Source organism: Acartia tonsa, chromosome 7 (genome assembly GCF_053477335.1).
Source record: "Acartia tonsa isolate MP-2025a chromosome 7, ASM5347733v1, whole genome shotgun sequence".
NCBI lineage: Eukaryota > Metazoa > Arthropoda > Copepoda > Calanoida > Acartiidae > Acartia > Acartia tonsa.
In genome coordinates, this window is record NC_137266.1 from 39861037 (window position 1) to 39885770 (window position 24734).

A 24734-nucleotide genomic window follows, 5' to 3' on the forward strand; every position below is an offset into this window, starting at 1 on the left:
GCTCAATTGACAACAAATTTCCCCCTGTCAATATATCCCTGTATACATTATATATATTATAGTTTCCACCTTGTACCAAATCCTGTCAAGTTTTAGTCAATAGTTACAAGATTATTTTGAAAAGTACCATATTCTCCTGAACCACTGTCAGACGGAACTGGAGACCGGGCCTAAATAAAAAGATCAGGTCAGTCCTTAAAAACGAAAGTTTTTGCAAATTTTAATTATTTTAGAAGACAGAGGATACTACTCTTTGTCTTATCCCTTAAGATCCCTGCATAGTAATCCAATTAAACAAAAAATAATGATGACCCTACAATTACATATTTCAGGTACACTTATTTCAAGGAATTTTATAATTTTCAAAAATCAATTCTAAACATATATTATATACCTACAAAACATAACGTAATTTTATTGCTGGAATTTCTCTTATTTTTATGAAAATTTTAGCTTATAATTCAATTTCTTTACGTCCTTAAAAAAACTTTAGAATATTTCCATGAAAAATTTTAAAATTAAAACCAGTATTGTTAGCCCGGGCTATCATAACTGGTATTATGATTTTTATTTTAATATTCGTGGAAAGCTGTCTGTGCTAGAATTACAGGTTTACCTGTCGTTTGGTTATCTAATAAAAATGTCGCTGCACTTAATAAAGAAGGAAGTAAAAAAGAAAACTGATATGCCTTATATAAATGAAAAAGGCCTACTGTCCGTTTAAAGCTTGGAATTTTTAGTTAACAAGGATGACAACATCCATAAAAGCGAAGCACTGAAACGGTAGGACAAACGGACATTAACACTTGTATAGTGTTAGAACTTAATTATCATAATATAGATTTACAAGAGTCAAAGCAAAATTGTAAGTAAATTTGTTGAAAAACTGCTTGATACAGGAAAATTTTTATGAACAAACTTACATTTTTAGGACTTGATTATAGAGTTGCTTCGCTTATTACATTATACTTTGTTGTCCCAGAAATCAATATATCAAACATCAGATCAATCCGATGATTAGGTCACATAAAAATTTGTTGTTAAAAAAGTAAAAAAAAACAACATGTTTAAAATAGACGTAGGGACATTCTGGTAATGATTTAAGAGTTGCTACGCTTTCTATATTGTACCTAACTACTAAAGGAATCACCATGCAAAATTTGAAATCGATAGGACAATTCTAACAAGCCTAAATAAACTGAAAAAGCTATCCGTTACGGACGTACGGACCGACCCTAATTGTAGAAAAGCTTCGCTTTGAAAAATCAGTTTAATTAAAAATAAAAATCGCCAGTCCATATAAACATCCGTAAGGAACTTTAATTTAGGTGTTACGGACGGACAGACAAACATTTTGGAGACCATCGTTTTACATGTCCCAACGGACATACAAATGACGAGTAAGCATTGATTTTTTTAGAATTGGTAGAAGAAGTGAAATCTTTCTTTACAAAAAGGCATGAAAAAAGAAAATAGCTGTAATAAAACATAAAAAAAACTAAAAACAAAAATTTAAACTTACTGTATTTTGAAAGTCAGCAGAATTCTCAATCTTATGGACAATATTCTTTTCAGGTTCCTAAAATTTCAGATTTAAAAAAAAATTGTGGGAGAATTATTGTGGAACTCTCGTTATAATCGACTTTCTCAACTTATAAAACATAGTTGGAACAAGGATGACAAAACCCATAAAAGCGAAGCTCTGAAATGGAAGGACAACGAACATTAACACTTGTAGATTGTCAGAACTGAATTAGCAGAATATTGATGCATCAGTACAAACAATATTTGTATATTAAAGGGGGATGTGGAAAATAACCATTTGGGCAGGGGGGGGGGGGTTTACTCGAGAACCCTTAGAGCTAGAGGGAGCTAATTTTGGATATAAGCTTCTATGGGGCCAAAGTTACTTTTAAAATTATCGTCGACCCCCCACCCCCCCCCCAAATTTTTTTTTTTTGGGGGGGGGGGCGGGTGGATTATACTATGGGATGTTTCTCATAAACGACTTGAGATAAATGGAGCAAACCTTGGGATACAAGTTTTGTAGGCCTATATTTGATATTAGAATTATCGTTGACCACCCACCCACCCCAAAACCCCTAATTTGGGGGGGGGGGGGAGGGGCGGGTGAATTATACTATAGGGTGTTTCTCATAAACGACTTGAGATAAATGGAGCAAACCTTAGGATACAAGTTTTGTAGGCCTATATTTGATTTTAGAATTATCGTTGACCACCCACCCACCCCAAAACCCCTAATTTGGGGGGGGGGGCGGGTGAATTATACTATAGGGTGTTTCTCATAAACGACTTGAGATAAATGGAGCAAACCTTAGGATACAAGTTTTGTAGGCCTATATTTGATTTTATAATTATCGTTGACCACCCACTCACCCCCAAACCCCTAATTTGGGGGGGGGGGGGGCGGGTGAATTATACTATAGGGTGTTTCTCATAAACGACTTGAGATAAATGGAGCAAACCTTAGGATACAAGTTTTGTAGGCCTATATTTGATTTTAGAATTATCGTTGACCACCCACCCACCCCAAAACCCCTAATTTGGGGGGGGGGGGCGGGTGAATTATACTATAGGGTGTTTCTCATAAACGACTTGAGATAAATGGAGCAAACCTTAGGATACAAGTTTTGTAGGCCTATATATGATTTTATAATTATCGTTGACCACCCACTCACCCCCAAACCCCTAATTTTTTTTTGGGGGGGGGGGGGGGGCGGGTGGATTATACTATAGGGTGTTTCTCATAAACGACTTGCAGCAATTTTATTTTGGGTGCTACTCCCTTAGTTTTAGAGATAATTGGATGAAATCTTTTGGGCTGGGTCACTAATTACCCCAACTATTGGTATCTTTAAAAAAAACGGCTGCGAGACCGCCGCTCCCGCCGCCCGCCACCATTTACCGCCGCCACTAAAAAAAATTTTTTTATTGCATTTCTCGCCGAATTAGGCAATTTGGAATCATTTGAGACCATGTTATTTTTTTTCAAAAATTTTTCACCTTACAAGCAACCCTGCGGGGGATTTAGTCATTTTTTTCAAATTCTCAAAAAAAAATAACATGGTCTCAAATGATTCCAAATTGCCTAATTCGGCGAGAAATGCAATAAAAAAATTTTTTTTGATGGCGGCTGTAAACGGCGGCGGGCGGCGGGAGCGGCGGTCCCGCCGCCGTTTTTTTAAAAAGATACCAATAGTTGGGGTAATTAGTGACCCAGCCCAAAAGATTTCATCCAATTATCTCTAAAACTAAGGGAGTAGCACCCAAAATAAAATTGCTGGTATGTCGTGTGATAAGTCACCACATTTCCCCCCCCCCTTTACTTACAATTTTGTTTCGACTTTTATTTTGGGTGCCACTCCCTTAGTTTTAGAGATAATTGGATGAAATCTTTTGGGCTGGGTCACTAATTACCCCAACTATTGGTATCTTTAAAAAAAACGGCAGCAGGACTGCCGCTCCCGCCGCCCGTCGCCATTTACCGCCGCCACCAAAAAAAATTTTTTTATTGCATTTCTCGCCGAATTAGGCAATTTGGAATCATTTGAGACCATGTTATTTTTTTCAAAAATTTTTTGCCTTACAAGCAACCCTGCGGGGGATTTAGTCATTTTTTTCAAATTCTCAAAAAAAAAACATGGTCTCAAATGATTCCAAATTGCCTAATTCGGCGAGAAATGCAATAAAAAATTTTTTTTTGATGGCGGCAGTAAACGGCGGCGGGAAGCGGGAGCGGCGGTCCCGCCGCCGTTTTTTTTAAAAGATACCAATAGTTGGGGTAATTAGTGATCCAGCCCAAAAGATTTCATCCAATTATCTCTAAAACTAAGGGAGTAGCACCCAAAATAAAATTGCTGGTATGTCGTGTGATAAGTCACCACATTTCCCCCCCCCCCTTTACTTACAATTTTGTTTCGACTTTTATTTTGGGTGCCACTCCCTTAGTTTTAGAGATAATTGGATGAAATCTTTTGGGCTGGGTCACTAATTACCCAAACTATTGGTATCTTTAAAAAAAACGGCAGCAGGACCGCCGCTCCCGCCGCCCGTCGCCATTTACCGCCGCCACCAAAAAAAATTTTTTATTGCATTTCTCGCCGAATTAGGCAATTTGGAATCATTTGAGACCATGTTATTTTTTTCAAAAATTTTTCGCCTTACAAGCAACCCTGCGGGGGATTTAGTCATTTTTTTCAAATTCTCAAAAAAAAAACATGGTCTCAAATGATTCCAAATTGCCTAATTCGGCGAGAAATGCAATAACAAAATTTTTTTTGATGGCGGCTGTAAACTGCGGCGGGCGGCGGGGGTCCCGCCGCCGTTTTTTTTAAAGATACCAATAGTTGGGGTAATTAGTGATTCCAAATTGCCTAATTCGGCGAGAAATGCAATAACAAAAATTTTTTTGATGGCGGCTGTAAACGGCGGCGGGCGGCGGGAGCGGCGGTCCCGCCGCCGTTTTTTTTAAAGATACCAATAGTTGGGGTAATTAGTGACCCAGCCCAAAAGATTTCATCCAATTATCTCTAAAACTAAGGGAGTGGCACCCAAAATAAAAGTCGAAACAAAATTGTAAGTAAAGGGGGGGGGGGGGGGAAATGTGGTGACTTATCACACGACATACCAGCAATTTTATTTTGGGTGCTACTCCCTTAGTTTTAGAGATAATTGGATGAAATCTTTTGGGCTGGATCACTAATTACCCCAACTATTGGTATCTTTAAAAAAAACGGCGGCGGGACCGCCGCTCCCGCCGCCCGTCGCCGTTTACCGTCGCCACCAAAAAAATTTTTTATGGCATTTCTCGCTGAATTAGGCAATTTGGAATCATTTGAGACCATGTTATTTTTTTCAAAAATTTTTCGCCTTACAAGCAACCCTGCGGGGGATTTAGTCATTTTTTTCAAATTCTCAAAAAAAAAACATGGTCTCAAATGATTCCAAATTGCCTAATTCGGCGAGAAATGCAATAACAAAATTTTTTTTGATGGCGGCTGTAAACTGCGGCGGGAGCGGCGGTCCCGCCGCCGTTTTTTTTAAAGATACCAATAGTTGGGGTAATTAGTGATTCCAAATTGCCTAATTCGGCGAGAAATGCAATAACAAAAATTTTTTTGATGGCGGCTGTAAACGGCGGCGGGCGGCGGGAGCGGCGGTCCCGCCGCCGTTTTTTTAAAGATACCAATAGTTGGGGTAATTAGTGACCCAGCCCAAAAGATTTCATCCAATTATCTCTAAAACTAAGGGAGCAGCACCCAAAATAAAAGTCGAAACAAAATTGTAAGTAAATTGGGGGGGGGGGGGCGGGGAAATGTGGTGACTCGTCACACAACATACCAGCAATTTTATTTTGGGTGCTACTCCCTTAGTTTTAGAGATAATTGGATGAAATCTTTTGGGCTGGGTCACTAATTACCCCAACTATTGGTATCTTTAAAAAAAAACGGCAGCAGGACCGCCGCTCCCGCCGCCCGCCGCCATTTACCGCCGCCACCAAAAAAAAATCTTTTTTTATTGCATTTCTCGCCGAATTAGGCAATTTGGAATCATTTGAGACCATGTTATTTTTTAAAAAAATTTTTCACCTTACAAGCAACCCTGCGGTCCCGCCGCCGTTTTTTTTAAAAGATACCAATAGTTGGGGTAATTAGTGACCCAGCCCAAAAGATTTCATCCAATTATCTCAAGGGGGGGCTTAATTCGGCGAGAAATGCAATAAAAAATTTTTTTTTGATGGCGGCTGTAAACGGCGGCGGGCGGCGGGAGCGGCGGTCCCGCCGCCGTTTTTTTTTAAAAGATACCAATAGTTGGGGTAATTAGTGACCCAGCCCAAAAGATTTCATCCAATTATCTCTAAAACTAAGGGAGTAGCACCCAAAATAAAAGTCGAAACAAAATTGTAAGTAAATTGGGGGGGGGGGGGGAAATGTGGTGACTCGTCACACGACACACCAGCAATTTTATTTTGGGTGCTACTCCCTTAGTTTTAGAGATAATTGGATGAAATCTTTTGGGCTGGGTCACTAATTACCCCAACTATTGGTATCTTTAAAAAAAACGGCAGCAGGACCGCCGCCCGCCGCCATTTACCGCCGCCACCAAAAAAAATTTTTTTTTATTGCATTTCTCGCCGAATTAGGCAATTTGGAATCATTTGAGACCATGTTATTTTTTTCAAAATTTTTCACCTTACAAGCAACCCTGCGGTCCCGCCGCCTTTTTTTTTAAAGAGATACCAATAGTTGGGGTAATTAGTGACCCAGCCCAAAAGATTTCATCCAATTATCTCTAAAACTAAGGGAGTGGCACCCAAAATAAAAGTCGAAACAAAATTGTAAGTAAATTGGGGGGGGAAATGTGGTGACTCATCACACGACATACCAGCAATTTTATTTTGGGTGCTACTCCCTTAGTTTTAGAGATAATTGGATGAAATCTTTTGGGCTGGGTCACTAATTACCCCAACTATTAGTATCTTTAAAAAAACGGCTGCGAGACCGCCGCTCCCGCTGCCCGCCGCCATTTACCGCCGCCACCAAAAAATTTTTTTTTTATTGCATTTCTCGCCGAATTAGGCAATTAGGAATCATTTGAGACCATGTTATTGTTTTCAAAAATTTTTCACCTTACAAGCAACCCTGCGGGGGATTTAGTCATTTTTTTCAAATTCTCAAAAAAAATAACATGGTCTCAAATGATTCCAAATTGCCTAATTCGGCGAGAAATGCAATAAAAATTTTTTTTTTTATGGCGGCTGTAAACGGCGGCGGGCGGCAGGAGCGGCGGTCCAGCCGCCGTTTTTTTTTAAAGATACCAATAGTTGGGGTAATTAGTGACCCAGCCCAAAAGATTTCATCTAATTATCTCTAAAACTAAGGGAGTGGCACCCAAAATAAGTCGAAACAAAATTGTAAGTAAATCGGGGGGGGAAATGTGGTGACTCATCACACGACATACCAGCAATTTTATTTTGGGTGCTACTCCCTTAGTTTTAGAGATAATTGGATGAAATCTTTTGGGCTGGGTCACTAATTACCCCAACTATTGGTATCTTTAAAAAAAACGGCGGCGGGACCGCCGCTCCCGCCGCCCGTCGCCGTTTACCGTCGCCACCAAAAATTTTTTTTATGGCATTTCTCGCTGAATTAGGCAATTTGGAATCATTTGAGACCATGTTATTTTTTTCAAAAATTTTTCGCCTTACAAGCAACCCTGCAGGGGACTTAGTCATTTTTTTCAAATTCTTGAAAATAACATGGTCTCAAATGATTCCAAATTGCCTAATTCGGCGAGAAATGCAATAAAATTTTTTTTTTGTCGGCGGCTGTAAACGGCGGCGGTCGGCGGTCCCGCCGCCGTTTTTTTTTTAAAGATACCAATAGTTGGGGTTATTAGTGACCCAGCCCAAAAGATTTCATCCAATTATCTCTAAAACTAAGGGAGTAGCACCCAAAGTAAAAGTTGAAACAAAATTGTAAGTAAAGGCAGGGGGGGGGGAAATGTGGTGACTTGTCACACGACATACCAGCAATTTTATTTTGGGTGCTACTCCCTTAGTTTTAGAGATAATTGGATGAAATCTTTTGGGCTGGGTCACTAATTACCCCAACTATTAGTATCTTTAAAAAAAACGGCGGCGGGACCGCCGCTCCCGCCGCCCGCCACCGTTTACAGCCGCCACCAAAAAATTTTTTTTTATTGCATTTCTCGCCGAATTAGGCAATTTGGAATCATTTGAGACCATGTTATTTTTTTTTGAGAATTTGAAAAAAATGACTAAATCCCCCGCAGGGTTGCTTGTAAGGTGAAAAATTTTTGAAAAAAATAACATGGTCTCAAATGATTCCAAATTGCCTAATTCGGCGAGAAATGCAATAAAAAAAACTTTTTTTTGGTGGCGGCGGTAAATGGCGGCGGGCGGCGGGAGCGGCGGTCTCGCAGCCGTTTTTTTTAAAGATACCAATAGTTGGGGTAATTAGTGACCCAGCCCAAAAGATTTCATCCAATTATCTCTAAAACTAAGGGAGTAGCACCCAAAATAAAATTGCTGGTATGTCGTGTGATGAGTCACCACATTTCCCCCCCCCCAATTTACTTACAATTTTGTTTCGACTTTTATTTTGGGTGCCACTCCCTTAGTTTTAGAGATAATTGGATGAAATATTTTGGGCTGGGTCACTAATTACCCCAACTATTGGTATCTTTTTTAAAAAACGGCGGCGGGACCACCGCTCCCGCCGCCCGCCGCCGTTAACAGCCGCCATCAAAAAAAATTTTTTTTATTGCATATCTCGCTGAATTAGGCCCCCCCTTGAGATAATTGGATGAAATCTTTTGGGCTGGGTCACTAATTACCCCAACTATTGGTATCTTTTAAAAAAAACGGCGGCGGGACCGCAGGGTTGCTTGTAAGGTGAAAAATTTTGAAAAAAATAACATGGTCTCAAATGATTCCAAATTGCCTAATTCGGCGAGAAATGCAATAAAAAAAATTTTTTTTTGGTGGCGGCGGTAAATGGCGGCGGGCGGCGGGAGCGGCGGTCCTGCTGCCGTTTTTTTTAAAGATACCAATAGTTGGGGTAATTAGTGACCCAGCCCAAAAGATTTCATCCAATTATCTCTAAAACTAAGGGAGTAGCACCCAAAATAAAATTGCTGGTATGTCGTGTGACGAGTCACCACATTTCCCCCCCCAATTTACTTACAATTTTGTTTTGACTTTTATTTTGGGTGCCACTCCCTTAGTTTTAGAGATAATTGGATGAAATCTTTTGGGCTGGGTCACTAATTACCCCAACTATTGGTATCTTTAAAAAAAACGGCGGTGGGACCGCCGCTCCCGCCGCCCGCCGCCGTTTACAGCCGCCATCAAAAAAATTTTGTTATTGCATTTCTCGCCGAATTAGGCATTTTGGAATCATTTGAGACCATGTTTTTTTTTTGAGAATTTGAAAAAAATGACTAAATCCCCCGCAGGGTTGCTTGTAAGGCGAAAAATTTTTGAAAAAAATAACATGGTCTCAAATGATTCCAAATTGCCTAATTCGGCGAGAAATGCAATAAAAAAATTTTTTTGGTGGCGGCGGTAAATGGCGACGGGCGGCGGGAGCGGCGGTCCTGCTGCCGTTTTTTTTATAGATACCAATAGTTGGGGTGATTAGTGACCCAGCCCAAAAGATTTCATCCAATTATCTCTAAAACTAAGGGAGTGGCACCCAAAATAAAAGTTGAAACAAAATTGTAAGTAAAGGGGGGGGGGAAATGTGGTGACTTATCACACGACATACCAGCAATTTTATTTTGGGTGCTACTCCCTTAGTTTTAGAGATAATTGGATGAAATCTTTTGGGCTGGGTCACTAATTACCCCAACTATTGGTATCTTTTAAAAAAAACGGCGGCGGGACCGCCGCTCCCGCCGACCGCCGCCGTTTACTGCCGCCATCAAAAAAATTTTTTTTATTGCATTTCTCGCCGAATTAGGCAATTTGGAATCATTTGAGACCATGTTTTTTTTTGAGAATTTGAAAAAAATGACTAAATCCCCCGCAGGGTTGCTTGGAAGGCGAAAGATTTTTGAAAAAAATAACATGGTCTCAAATGATTCCAAATTGCCTAATTCGGCGAGAAATGCAATAAAAAATTTTTTTTGGTGGCGGCGGTAAATGGCGACGGGCGGCGGGAGCGGCGGTCCTGCTGCCGTTTTTTTTAAAGATACCAATAGTTGGGGTAATTAGTGACCCAGCCCAAAAGATTTCATCCAATTATCTCTAAAACTAAGGGAGTGGCACCCAAAATAAAAGTTGAAACAAAATTGTAAGTAAAGGGGGGGGGGGGAAATGTGGTGACTTATCACACGACATACTAGCAATTTTATTTTGGGTGCTACTCCCTTAGTTTTAGAGATAATTGGATGAAATCTTTTGGGCTGGGTCACTAATTACCCCAACTATTGGTATCTTTTTAAAAAAACGGCGGCGGGACCGCCGCTCCCGCCGCCCGCCGCCGTTTACAGCCGCCATCAAAAAAATTTTTTTTATTGCATTTCTCGCCGAATTAGGCAATTTGGAATCATTTGAGACCATGTTATTTTTTTTTGAGAATTTGAAAAAAATGACTAAATCCCCCGCAGGGTTGCTTGTAAGGTGAAAAATTTTTGAAAAAAATAACATGGTCTCAAATGATTCCAAATTGCCTAATTCGGCGAGAAATGCAATAAAAATTTTTTTTTTAGTGGCGGCGGTAAATGGCGGCGGGAGCGGCGGTCTCGCAGCCGTTTTTTTAAAGATACCAATAGTTGGGGTAATTAGTGACCCAGCCCAAAAGATTTCATCCAATTATCTCTAAAACTAAGGGAGTAGCACCCAAAATAAAATTGCTGCAAGTCGTTTATGAGAAACACCCTATGGTATAATCCACCCGCCCCCCCCCCCAAAAAAAAATTAGGGGTTTGGGGGTGAGTGGGTGGTCATCGATAATTATAAAATCAAATATAGGCCTACAAAACTTGTATCCTAAGGTTTGCTCCATTTATCTCAAGTCGTTTATGAGAAACACCCTATAGTATATTTCACCCGCCCCCCCCCCCCCAAATTAGGGGTTTTGGGGTGGGTGGGTCACTAATCACCCCAACTATTGGTATCTTTAAAAAAAACGGCGGTGGGACCGCCGCTCCCGCCGCCCGCCGCCGTTTACAGCCGCCATCAAAAAAATTTTGTTATTGCATTTCTCGCCGAATTAGGCATTTTGGAATCATTTGAGACCATGTTTTTTTTTTGAGAATTTGAAAAAAATGACTAAATCCCCCGCAGGGTTGCTTGTAAGGCGAAAAATTTTTGAAAAAAATAACATGGTCTCAAATGATTCCAAATTGCCTAATTCGGCGAGAAATGCAATAAAAAAATTTTTTTGGTGGCGGCGGTAAATGGCGACGGGCGGCGGGAGCGGCGGTCCTGCTGCCGTTTTTTTTATAGATACCAATAGTTGGGGTGATTAGTGACCCAGCCCAAAAGATTTCATCCAATTATCTCTAAAACTAAGGGAGTGGCACCCAAAATAAAAGTCGAAACAAAATTGTAAGTAAAGGGGGGGGGGAAATGTGGTGACTTATCACACGACATACCAGCAATTTTATTTTGGGTGCTACTCCCTTAGTTTTAGAGATAATTGGATGAAATCTTTTGGGCTGGGTCACTAATTACCCCAACTATTGGTATCTTTTAAAAAAAACGGCGGCGGGACCGCCGCTCCCGCCGACCGCCGCCGTTTACTGCCGCCATCAAAAAAAAATTTTTTATTGCATTTCTCGCCGAATTAGGCAATTTGGAATCATTTGAGACCATGTTTTTTTTTGAGAATTTGAAAAAAATGACTAAATCCCCCGCAGGGTTGCTTGGAAGGCGAAAGATTTTTGAAAAAAATAACATGGTCTCAAATGATTCCAAATTGCCTAATTCGGCGAGAAATGCAATAAAAAAATTTTTTTGGTGGCGGCGGTAAATGGCGACGGGCGGCGGGAGCGGCGGTCCTGCTGCCGTTTTTTTTAAAGATACCAATAGTTGGGGTAATTAGTGACCCAGCCCAAAAGATTTCATCCAATTATCTCTAAAACTAAGGGAGTGGCACCCAAAATAAAAGTCGAAACAAAATTGTAAGTAAAGGGGGGGGGGGGGGAAATGTGGTGACTTATCACACGACATACTAGCAATTTTATTTTGGGTGCTACTCCCTTAGTTTTAGAGATAATTGGATGAAATCTTTTGGGCTGGGTCACTAATTACCCCAACTATTGGTATCTTTTTAAAAAAACGGCGGCGGGACCGCCGCTCCCGCCGCCCGCCGCCGTTTACAGCCGCCATCAAAAAAATTTTTTTTATTGCATTTCTCGCCGAATTAGGCAATTTGGAATCATTTGAGACCATGTTATTTTTTTTTGAGAATTTGAAAAAAATGACTAAATCCCCCGCAGGGTTGCTTGTAAGGTGAAAAATTTTTGAAAAAAATAACATGGTCTCAAATGATTCCAAATTGCCTAATTCGGCGAGAAATGCAATAAAAATTTTTTTTTTAGTGGCGGCGGTAAATGGCGGCGGGAGCGGCGGTCTCGCAGCCGTTTTTTTAAAGATACCAATAGTTGGGGTAATTAGTGACCCAGCCCAAAAGATTTCATCCAATTATCTCTAAAACTAAGGGAGTAGCACCCAAAATAAAATTGCTGCAAGTCGTTTATGAGAAACACCCTATGGTATAATCCACCCGCCCCCCCCCCAAAAAAAAATTAGGGGTTTGGGGGTGAGTGGGTGGTCATCGATAATTATAAAATCAAATATAGGCCTACAAAACTTGTATCCTAAGGTTTGCTCCATTTATCTCAAGTCGTTTATGAGAAACACCCTATAGTATATTTCACCCGCCCCCCCCCCCCCAAATTAGGGGTTTTGGGGTGGGTGGGTGGTCAACGATAATTCTAAAATCAAATATAGGCCTACAAAACTTGTATCCTAAGGTTTGCTCCATATATCTCAAGTCGTTTATGAGAAACACCCTATAGTATAATTCACCCGCCCCTCCCCCCCCCCCAAATTAGGGGTTTTGGGGTGGGTGGGTGGTCAACGATAATTCTAATATCAAATATAGGCCTACAAAACTTGTATCCCAAGGTTTGCTCCATTTATCTCAAGTCGTTTATGAGAAACATCCCATAGTATAATCCACCCGCCCCCCCCCCCAAAAAAAAAAAATTTGGGGGGGGGGTGGGGGGTCGACGATAATTTTAAAAGTAACTTTGGCCCCATAGAAGCTTATATCCAAAATTAGCTCCCTCTAGCTCTAAGGGTTCTCGAGTAAACCCCCCCCCCCTGCCCAAATGGTTATTTTCCACATCCCCCTTTGTTGCAAAACTGCATAAATAGATAATACTGTTTAAAGACATACTTACATTTTTTGGACTTTTTAATAGTGATGCTTCGCTTATAACATTGTACCTTGTTGTAATAGGAATCACATTATCAAATTTATTGGTTTGAAATAAAAAATAAATAGCTGGGACAGTAAATTATTTTTTGATAGAAGAACAGACAGACACATAGACATCCTACCAGTTTTTTAAAGAGATAAAAAAACAAATACCCCACCATCCTCTATCAGAGTCAACCTCTAGAATGAGTGTTGAATACCCTTTGATATTATGACAGGGGAAAAATTGTCGTCAAATTAGCTTGCTAACATGCAACTTCTTTGTTGGTCAGTTCGTTCATCCAGTAGAAGGGGAGGGATATGGGGTAAAGAGGGTGGAAGGAGGGAATCGTTATTTTAGCCCGCTACATGTTTAACCTTCCTAGAAAAAAGTAGAAATCTGGTGTAAGATCCAAGAAATAATGTATCCAATACCTTAAGAACTGTAGGAAGATAAGGCTGCAGGTGATCCTCATCCCCTCCATCCTCCAGGTAAAGAACATCCTCATACCTCAAGCAGATTTACAATAACTTTTTTTCCACAAAGTCCCAAACAAATTATGAGATTAAAATCAGTTTTATGATTATTATTTTAGTATTCTTGTAAAATTGTCTGTAATACGATGCTGTACAACATGATAATTTAGTATGGCTAAGAACCAGAGGTGGATTCTTAAAAAAAAATTGCCCCACTAATCGCTCAGTGGGGCAAAATTGTTTTCGTGAAAAATCCACCAAAATCACATCAAAAATCTACAAAAATTAAACAAAATCATAGAAGGGTTAACATAAGATTTTATTTAATTTTTGTAGATTTTTTATTTGATTTTGGAGGATTTTTCACGAAAACAATTTTGCCCCACTAAGCGATTAGTGGGGCAATTTTTTTTAAAGAATCCACCTCAGTTCTAATCCATCGGTTTCAAAGTGATAATGAAACAATCCTTACTTGATGGGACTGAGCCGTCTACAGAAGCTGGACCATATCTGTGCAGTAAATATATTGATGGTTATCACAAATAGTACCAGAGCATATTTTGTTCTTTCTGTCATCTGGTCCAATTTTCCTGACCTATTCAAATAAAAACATTGAATTAAAATCACAAGACTAGTAATAATGGATATAGAATATACGTGGATATTATGACAGGGGAAAATTGTCGTCAATTCAGGTTGCTAACATAAACATCATTTATTGGTCAGTTCGTTCAACTAGTAGGATGGGAGGGAATGGGATAAATCATTATTATTAGCAAGAAACAAGTTTTACTTTAATAGAGTATACGATTATTTGGTGTAAGATCCAAGTTATAATAAATCCATTCAAGTAATCATCTTATATTTTACATTTTTTAATTTATAACAAAATTATTTAGATTTTTTTTAAAGACGAAAGTAGGCGGGACGGTTCGCCTCATACCCCCCCCCCCCCCATATATATATATATTTAAATTGATTTGTTTCAAAATTCCGTGAAATGCAGAATACATTTTAAAGATTAGATTTTAATAGAGATGATTTGCTTAAAACATTGTATCTTGTTGTCCTAGGAATAATTGATCCAAAAATCTAGAACTTTCTGGTAACAATCAAATTTGAAATTGCTACGCTTTCTAAATAGTTTTTAACTCTTTCAGAAATCATCATGCAAGATTTAAAATCAATAGGACAATTTTAACAGGCCTGAATTAACAATCTGAGCTATCCGTTACGTATGGACGAATGTTCGAGTGTAAGACCCTAATTATAGAAAAGCTTCGCTTTTAAAAAGTAATGCCTACCTGAGAATAGAAAATATGACCATAAAGAACTGTAGAAGGCCTACGCTCATTATCACAAAATTAATCGCAGACGCGTGTACCTAAACAGTAAAAAAGTTATTTATCCTATCTTAGCAAATCAGATTTCCGCCGATATTAGAATAATAATTTTCGTTAGCTGTGACCGAAGGCCTAAGCTAACAAAACTTATATTAATCCGTGATTTGAATTTGATTTTAAAATTCGTGGAAAATCTCCGAAATTCGGTGTAACGCGTGATTTTTTAGTATGGCTGAGATCCGGTTCTAATCCATCGGATATTAATCGGTTTCGAATCAATTTCTGGAAATGTGATCTAGACATTTCTTCTATCATTCGTCTGTCCCTTAAAATCTGGCAAACAGCTTGAAAGATATTGATTCTTATATTTTCATTTAATTCGTATAGGTAAAGTCGCATCGTATTATAAGCCCAGATCTTCGGCGCAAGGGGACATCAAAACTGGTGTTATTCTTCTGATTTTTTCATTTTATCATCAGCAGAAAGATGTCTATATTAAGATATAATATATGATTTTTTAGTATGGCTCAGAACCAGATTTCATCCAGCGGATATCAATCAAAGTTACGAAGCAACACTGGAAATCTTTTAAAATAAACAAGGATGACAACATCCACAAAAGCGAAGCTCTGAAACGGTAGAACAAACGGACATTAACACTTGTATAATGTCAGAACTGAATAATCAGAATGTAAATGTATAAGAGTCAAAGCAAAATTGTAAGCAAATTTGTTGAAAAAACTGCTTAAAACAGGATAATGTTCATGAACATACTTACATTTTTAGGACTTGATTATAGAGTTGCTTCGCTTATAATATTGTACTTTGTTGTCACAGGAATCAGTATACTAAAAATCAGACCAATCGTATAATTAGGTCACATACAATAGACTATAAAAGTTTTAAAGATTTTTAATCAATATAATAGATTTGAAATCTGCATAAAATTTTAAGGATTTTTTATAAAATTCATTTTTTATATAATTCTTTATTTAAAGGCGCAAATACGATTTAAGTTAATAAATTTTGACCAATAGGATAGCTGGATTGGAAACTACCTACGCTCTAATTGGTTGAATGATGTACGTCACTTAAGCTTCTCCAATCAGAGCGCAGATAGTTTTCAATCCACCAATCACAGATCTCAAAATTATTTAACTTAATTTGTATTTGCGCCTTTAAATAATGAATTATATAAAAAACTAATTTTATAAAAAATCCTTAAAATTTTATACAGATTTCAAATCTATTATATTGATTAAAAATCTTTCCAACTTTTAAAGTCTAACATACAAATTTGTTGTTAAAATTGTAAAAAAAATCAACATATTTTAAATGGACGTACGGACATTCTGGTAATGATTATAGAGTTGCTACGCTTTCTAACTCGTACCTAACTTCTATAGAAATTACCATGCAAAGTTTGAAATCGATAGGACAATTCAAACATGCCTAAATTAAAGAAAAATGCTATCCGTTACGGACGGACGGACCGACCCTAATTATAGAAAAGCTTCGCTTTAAAAATACTGAAAAAAATATCAACAGTTACCTTTTTATTAATTTTACTTGGGGCATAAACAAAAGCCAAATTGTGTCGATCTACCAAATGTTTCAATATAAAATACAACAATCCTGTAAAAAAAATTAATAATTTAAAAAATTAATGTTCAATTTATCATACTTTTAAAAAATCACGAAACTTATCTTACAAGAAATTATAAATTGAAAATAAATGGGTTGTGAATGTTTTTTTTCTTCTACTTAATAACTGCACTGTAAGGCCTAGTCTAATGGTCCCCTAACCCTGCGGGGATACCCTGTACCCAACATACTCAACCTAACCTAAGGTAACAAAACCCCAACCCCATTTTATTAAATTTATTTAAATGGTTCTGTGTTTGACTAGTTGCTTAAAGACAAAATGCTTCAACATGATTTTAAATCAATAGGAGGGAATCTACAGGCATAATTGTGGAAAATTTGCTAGAAAGTAGAGAGTAGCTTCGCTACTAAAAAAGATATAACCTACCAAAGGGCGTAATCAGAGGACATGACACAGAATACATCATGACCATGGCAAATATGAGCAACATGCGGGCATACTGTTCCCCAAACCTAAATACAAGGAACAGTTTAGCCCTGCCGGGTTAAATGTTCAAAATATTGTAACAGTAGAAAATATTTGTGATTATATAGTTATTTTAACAAAAATTTCAAACCGTCTCCAAATCCTTTTTAAGACCCCCAACTCTTTGTGTGAATGTGTGTTTATTTGTGCGTCATGATTGATACATAATATTTAAAAAGGGCAGAAAGGAATTCAGTATGATCCTCTTAGGATTTATTTTTTCAATTTTGAAAATTTTGATACCCCCCCCCCCCCCCCCCTCTACTCGACAGAACTATGAATCTAGCCGCAGCGCTCGGCCCCCTGGCCTGCCTAGCCGCAGCGCTCGGCTCCCTAGCATGCCTAGACGCAGCGCTCTGCCCCCTAGCCTATAACCTAACCTAATCTAAATTATCGTTCTCGGCCAGAGTAACAGTTTTGTGGGTTGGGGGGGGGGGGGGTGTTCAAAATTGGAAGAAAAAGTTAAGAGGATATCGCCAGTAATTCGCTGGCAGACAAAAAAGGTCTCCACCATTTTGCCAGGTAGTTATCTGGGCTATACACTAATACTTTATTTATTGCGCTGGCATAAATGAACCTGACCTAAATTCGTAGGTGACCGCTCGTTGAATAGCTGGACTCTCCGCCTCTGTCCGGCTGAAACTCACCTGCACCAGGTACCAAAACATTTCAGGAAATCTAAATACAATCAATAAATTGTCATTTAACCAGCTATGCTTAAAACTTTTTCTAAATTGTTGATAAAGCATTTAATGAAAAAAAATTTAGTCATTAGGTTTTGCAAAACAACATTTATTTAAAATAAAGCTGTTGGGCATGTAAAGTAACATTTTTCAGAAAATTTCCTTATTTATTTAAGATTGAAGACAATTAAATAAGAGCTGCTCTAAAAACTTTCTAATCCAGAAAAATACCTTATTAATTCAAGAGCAGAGCCAATAAGAGCAGCTGTAATAACATAGTTCAGAAAAATACCTTATTAATTCAAGAGCAGAGCCAATAAGAGCAGCTGTAATAACATAATTGACAAAAAATGCGCCAGAGTCCGGTAGGAAAATACACTCCCATCTGAAAAAAGGTAGGACATTTTCTTGGCGTATTTTCAGTAAAGTTGTGTGTAAGCTTTTAGTCAAATGCGGTTATTAAGTCAAACTGTTCTTAATAATCAAAAGTTGTATATGTATAATTAAAAGTTGTTCTGTTGATAGCATTCTCACTATTCTCACTATCTATCTAGATGAGATACAGTCACAAAAGTTAGAAATATGTAAAGAGCTCTTCAAAAAAAGTCATCTGATAGGTTGAAAAGTTTAGACACTGGTAGTTTATATAATACAATCCAGATAATGAAATTCCCCATAATATTAAAGACAAAGAATGTAAGAATATCTTACTAAACATTAGAGACCACTTTAGTTTACAGTCAAATTTCCCCTCCCCTCCTGATACAAAATAGATTGATAGACAGACTAAAAATGTAATAAATAAGTTTACTTACTTGTAAGTATCAGTAGAATTATTTCTAAACAGGAAATTGAAGTAAGCCATTCCAGTCGTAAAACCAAAGGTGGGCAATACAATCACCATAAATAATAAATACCTAAATAAAAAATTATTTACAGGTTAATTATCCTCAAAATAAGTGGGAAGCGGTTAGAAATATTACATTTAGGAATTAATAGTTTAACTCCTGAAGTTTAGAAGAATTTCAGGCATTCATAGGAGGGGGGGGGGGGGGGGCGTAATGACATTTAAATTTACGCCGTGAGCAAAATGGTCTAAATATTGAGCTAGACACTTGAAACTTTGTACATAAGCCTAGTCCTATAGATACTACATCTAATTGTTTGGCCTGTTTTGGTGTAATTTGATGTAAAAACTCACTTTTAATTCTTTTTTCTTAAGTTTTTTTCCTTAAATACTGTATGCCTATTCATAAGGACATTATTTAAGATATTTCAGCAAGTTTTGAACCAAAACTCAAAATACCTATATTTGTTATATGACAAACAAACTTTAGAAAAAATGCACTTTACTCCTGCAAGCAACCCACCTAGCCAGCTGGGGTCGGTCCCCGACTTGCTGAATCATCTTAAATAATGTCCTTGTGACATATTCAAGGGGAAAAACCTAATGAAAAACAATTAAAGGTCAGTTCCTACATCAAAATAGACCAAAAAGGCCTAAAAACCCCATTTTCGCCCATTTCCGCAGGGTTTTTCTTACCTAACCTAACCTAAAAATAGAAAAAAAGGATTTTTTTAGCCATTTAAATGTAGTACCTATAGGACTGGGCTTATGTACCAAGTTTCAAGTACCTATCTATCTCAATATTTAGACCATTTTCCTCACGGTTTAAGTTTAAATGTCATTATGCCCCCCCCCCCCCCCACCCATTTCAGAAGGTCGGACAAACAGACATATTAACATATCCTAAATAAATAGCTTCTTCCCTGAAATAGAAACATTACTAACCAAAATGTTTTTCTCATAATAGAATGATTTTCCTCTGATCTAGTCCATCTACCCAACCAACGATCTAAATCATAACAAGAACGATGACATTTAATGATAGCACAACTTTTAATGTAATGAGACTAACACAAAATAATAGACAAAAAACATGGTAAAATAAACTCTGCCTACAGTGGTGGGACCATTTCCTGATTTTGAATTAGGTCTTTGAAATCAGCTAATAGCGTCAGAATTATAAACACAAACAAGTCACTACAAAAGAACAAAAGGCAATTTGCTAGCAGACGAAAAGGGTCTCCACCACTTGAGTCAGGTAGTTGCCTTGATTACCTATACATCTATATTTATACATTTATTGGTAATAATGATATATCTAAACTTACCCAAGTAAGATAAAAGTAAAGGGAGTTCGGCTGTAAAACTCCAGAGCAATACTGTGGGTAATGATGAAATAACTTACCAGGGTAATATACAAGTAAGGTAGTAGAGCTGTAAAACTCCAGAGCAATACTGTGGGTCATAATGAAATAACTTACTAGAGTAAGATACAAGTAAAGGGAGTAGGGCAGTAAAACTACAGTGCAATACTGTGGGTAATGATGAAATAACTTACCAGAGTAAGATATGTAAGTAAGGTAGTAGAGCTGTAAAACTCAAGAGCAATACTGTGGGTAATAATGAAATAACTTACCAGAGTAAGATACAAGTAAAGGGAGTAGGGCAGTAAAACTCCAGAGCAATACTGTGGGTAATAATGATATAACTTACCAGAGTAATATACAAGTAAGGTAGTAGAGCTGTAAAACTCCAGAGCAATACTGTGGGTCATAATGAAATAACTTACTAGAGTAAGATACAAGTAAAGGGAGTAGGGCAGTAAAACTACAGTGCAATACTGTGGGTACTGATGAAATAACTTACCAGAGTAAGATATGTAAGTAAGGTAGTAGAGCTGTAAAACTCAAGAGCAATACTGTGGGTAATAATGAAATAACTTACCAGAGTAAGATACAAGTAAAGGGAGTAGGGCAGTAAAACTCCAGAGCAATACTGTGGGTAATAATAATAAAACTTATCCGAGTAAGATACAAGTAAGGGGAGTAGGACAGTAAAACTCCAGAGCATTACTGTGAGTAATAATGATATAACTTACCCGAGTAAGATACAAGTAAAGGGAGTAGGGCAGTAAAACTCCAGAGCAATACTGTGGGTAATAATGATATAACTTACCAGAGTAATATACAAGTAAGGTAGTAGAGCTGTAAAACTCCAGAGCAATACTGTGGGTCATAATGAAATAACTTACTAGAGTAAGATACAAGTAAAGGGAGTAGGGCAGTAAAACTACAGTGCAATACTGTGGGTACTGATGAAATAACTTACCAGAGTAAGATATGTAAGTAAGGTAGTAGAGCTGTAAAACTCAAGAGCAATACTGTGGGTAATAATGAAATAACTTACCAGAGTAAGATACAAGTAAAGGGAGTAGGGCAGTAAAACTCCAGAGCAATACTGTGGGTAATAATAATAAAACTTATCCGAGTAAGATACAAGTAAGGGGAGTAGGACAGTAAAACTCCAGAGCATTACTGTGAGTAATAATGATATAACTTACCCGAGTAAGATACAAGTAAAGGGAGTAGGGCAGTAAAACTCCAGAGCATTACTGTGAGTAATAATGATATAACTTACCAGAGTAAGATACAAGTAAAGGGAGTAGGGCAGCAAAACTCCAAAGCAATACTGTAGGTAATAATGATATAACTCACCATAGCAAGATACAAGTAAATGAAGTAATATACCTTACCAGAGTAAGATACAAGTAAGGGGAGTTGGGCTGTAAAACTCCAGAGCAATACTGTGTAGGTTATCTATAATACAAAGTAGCTTGATGTCTGTCCGTCTGTCTGTCCCTTAAGATCTTTGTAACCACTGAACCAATCGGATTCTACTCTTCAGGGTATATACCTATTGGTCCTGTGGTGGTTTTAAGCTATTTTCTTGGGGGGTGGGACACCCACAACCCCCTCAAAGACTAAAAAAAACACCTCCCAAAATTTTTTTTTACATTTTTTGTAACATCTCAGTGACTGTTAAACAAATTGGGCTCTACCCTTCTGGGAATATACCTACTGGTCCTCTGGTGGTGGGACACCCCATCCCCCCAAAAATAAAAAAATCTAAACTTCCAAAATTTTTATTTTTTTTACTTTTGTAAACAAAAACCAGTAATTAGGGTGGGGGAATCCCACCGCACCATGGGGCGAAGCCCTCATGACCCCCCCCCCCCAAAAAAAAAATAAATATTTTTTTTTAAATTTAAATTTTTACGAATTGAAATTTTTGTGTATACGGCAAACAACCTGGGTTTAATTTTTACGAATTTAAATTTTTGTGCATAAAGCGCACAACCTGGGTTTAATTCTACCACAGAGTAATTAAACAAAGAATATTTTTTTTGCATATTTCTATTTAGGAGGGTTGACTTCCCATTACTTCATAGGGCGAAGCCCCTAGAGGATAGGGGCGAAGCCGCTAGTAATGATATAACTTACCAGAGTAAGATACAAGTAAAGGGAGTAGGACAGTAAAACTTCAGAGCATTACTGTAGGTAATATTGATATAACTTACCCGAGTAAGATACAAGTAAGGGGAGTAGAGCTGTAAAACTCCAGAGCAATACTGTGGGTAATAATGATATAACTTACAAGAGTAAGATACAAGTAAGGTAGTAGAGCTGCAAAACTCCAGAGCAATACTGTGGGTAATAATGATATAACTTACCCGAGTAAGATACAAGTAAAGGGAGTAGCTCTGTAAAACTCCAGAGCAATAATGTGGGAAATTATGATATAACTTACAAGAGTAAGATACAAGTAAAGGGAGTAGGGCAGTAAAACTCCAGAGCAATACTGTGGGTATTAATGAAATAACTTACCAGAGTAAGATACAAGTAAAGGGAGTAGGACAGTAAAACTCCAGAGCAATACTGTGGGTAATAATGAAATAACTTACCAGAGTAAAATACAAGTAAAGGGAGTAGGACAGTAAAACTCAAGAGCAATACTGTGGGTAATAATGATATAGCTTACCCGAGTAAGATACAAGTAGGGCAGTAGAGCTGTAAAACTCCAGAGCAATACTGTGGGTAATAATGATATAACTTACCCGAGTAAGATACAAGTAAGGTAGTAGAGCTGTAAAACTTCAGAGAAATACTGTGGGTAATAATGATATAACTTACCCGGGTAAGATTCAAGTAAAGAGAATAGGACAGTAAAACTCCAGAGCAATACTGTGGGTAATAATGATATAGCTTACCCGAGTAAGATACAAGTAAGGCAGTAGAGCTGTAAAACTCCAGAGCAATACTGTGGGTAATAATGATATAACTTACCCGAGTAAGATACAAGTAAGGTAGTAGAGCTGTAAAACTCCAGAGCAATACTGTGGGTAATATTAATATAACTTACAAGAGTAAGATACAAGTAAGGTAGTAGAGCTGTAAAACTCCAAAGCATTACTGTGGGTAATAATAATATAACTTACCCGAGTAAGATACAAGTAAGGTAGTAGAGCTGTAAAACTCCAGAGCAATACTGTGGGTAATATTAATATAACTTACAAGAGTAAGATACAAGTAAAGGGAGTAGGGCAATAAAACTCCAGAGCAATACTGTGGGTAATATTAATATTACTTACAAGAGTAAGATACAAGTAAGGTAGTAGAGCTGTAAAACTCCAAAGCATTACTGTGGGTAATAATAATATAACTTACCCGAGTAAGATACAAGTAAAGGGAATAGGACAGTAAAACTCCAGAGCAATACTGTGGGTAATAATAATATAACTTACAAGAGTAAGATACAAGTAAAGGGAGTAGGACAGTAAAACTCCAGAGCAATACTGTGGGTAATAATAATATAACTTACCAGAGTAAGATACAAGTAAAGGAAGTAAGGCAGTAAAACTCCAGAGCAATACTGTGGGTAATAATAATATAACTTACCAGAGTAAGATACAAGTAAAGTAAGTAGGGCAGTAAAACTCCAGAGCAATACTGTGGGTAATAATAATATAACTTACCCGAGTAAGATACAAGTAAAGGGAGTAGGGCAGTAAAACTCCAGAGCAATACTGTGGGTAATAATAATATAACTTACCAGAGTAAGATACAAGTAAAGGAAGTAGGGCAGTAAAACTCCAGAGCAATACTGTGGGTAATAATAATATAACTTACCCGAGTAAGATACAAGTAAAGGAAGTAGGGCAGTAAAACTCCAAAGCATTACTGTGGGTAATAATGATATAACTTACCCGAGTAAGATACAAGTAAAGGAAGTAGGGCAGTAAAACTCCAAAGCATTACTGTGGGTAATAATGATATAACTTACCCGAGTAAGATACAAGTAAGGGGAGTAGGGCAGTAAAACTCCAAAGCATTACTGTAGGTAAGAAATCTTGAATCCAAGAGCTTCCTGTAGAATTCTAAATAAGGATTTATTAAATATTTTCTAGATTGAATATCCCCTTTTTGGGTAACATATCCCCCTCCCTCCCTAAAAGTTTTATAAATTTGATACCAACCAGGAGGAGACATTGAACTATAAATCATTCTTGCACCCAAAGCTTCATAAACACATTCTGTCATTTGTTAGCTTTGGTTGAAACTTTTTGTGCCCAAACTTTTCAAATGATAATATAAATCTACAGAATGGGTACTTTAGTTTATCATCACTCAGGATTTAATAGTTATTTCTCGCATCGTATTATAAACAGCTTTCCGCGGATATAGAATGTACAATTATAAGATTAAAACCAGTTTTTTAGCCCGTGCCTTTGGCACCTCAGGGCTAAAAAAACTGGTTTTAATCTTATGATTGTACATTTTTATATTCGTAGAAAGCTGGATATAATACGATGCTAGACATAATTTTTTCGTATAGATTAGAACCGGTTCCTATCCATTGGATTCGAATGAATAAGAGAAATCAATTTATCGACCATTGTCTTATCCAGATTCCTGGGACCAACCAATATAAAAGTCTTATAAGAGTACCCTACCTTAAAGTCGACATCAGGTCCAAAAATGGCTATGAGGATTGTATCAAACTGACTAAACAGGCGAAAATCATACAATAAAAGATTTATATTTCTTTTTACTTAATCTATTAAACTAAAATTGAAAGTTGGGGGTCGACAAGTTCATCCATCTCTCCCTCCCCTCGAGTGCACCTAGAGGCTTTTAGGCCGTAGCATATACTAAAGAAACAGGATGTCTGTTTATAGTATGTAATATATCGCAAATGACAAGACCGAACGTTCTACAA

At 37.6% G+C, this 24734-nt stretch overlaps 2 protein-coding genes across 2 annotated transcripts in view; both read right to left on the bottom strand.

Annotated features, from left to right (window-relative positions):
• On the bottom strand, positions 1-24516 carry LOC145323738 (mechanosensitive cation channel TMEM63A-like). Its single transcript, XM_080166236.1, has 13 exons — positions 24469-24516; positions 23799-23892; positions 19404-19467; positions 18427-18528; positions 17904-17996; positions 17511-17606; positions 16830-16915; positions 16350-16432; positions 14759-14838; positions 13927-14049; positions 13413-13488; positions 1523-1579; positions 1-170 (listed from the first exon to the last, which is right to left on the bottom strand). The coding sequence occupies exons 2-13, from the start codon at positions 23845-23847 to the stop codon at positions 93-95; spliced, it is 987 nt and encodes a 328-aa protein (XP_080022362.1). The 5' UTR covers positions 23848-23892; positions 24469-24516; the 3' UTR covers positions 1-92.
• Positions 1-24734, bottom strand: part of LOC145324544 (mechanosensitive cation channel TMEM63B-like) — a 126412-nt gene that overhangs the window by 64792 nt on the left and 36886 nt on the right. The gene's annotated exons all lie outside the window — the stretch shown is intronic.

What these genes read in the sequence shown, in the direction of transcription:
- LOC145323738 (XM_080166236.1), bottom strand. Translation starts at nt 23,847, where the DNA reads ATGCTTTGGAGTTTTACTGCCCTACTCCCCTTACTTGTATCTTACTCG. An exon ending in ATTATGAGAAAAACATTTTG is followed by an intron (nt 18,529 to 19,403) that starts GTTAGTAATGTT and finishes TTTTTTATTTAG; the next exon opens with GTATTTATTATTTATGGTGA. An exon ending in TCCTCTGATTACGCCCTTTG is followed by an intron (nt 16,433 to 16,829) that starts GTAGGTTATATC and finishes TTTTTTTTACAG; the next exon opens with GATTGTTGTATTTTATATTG.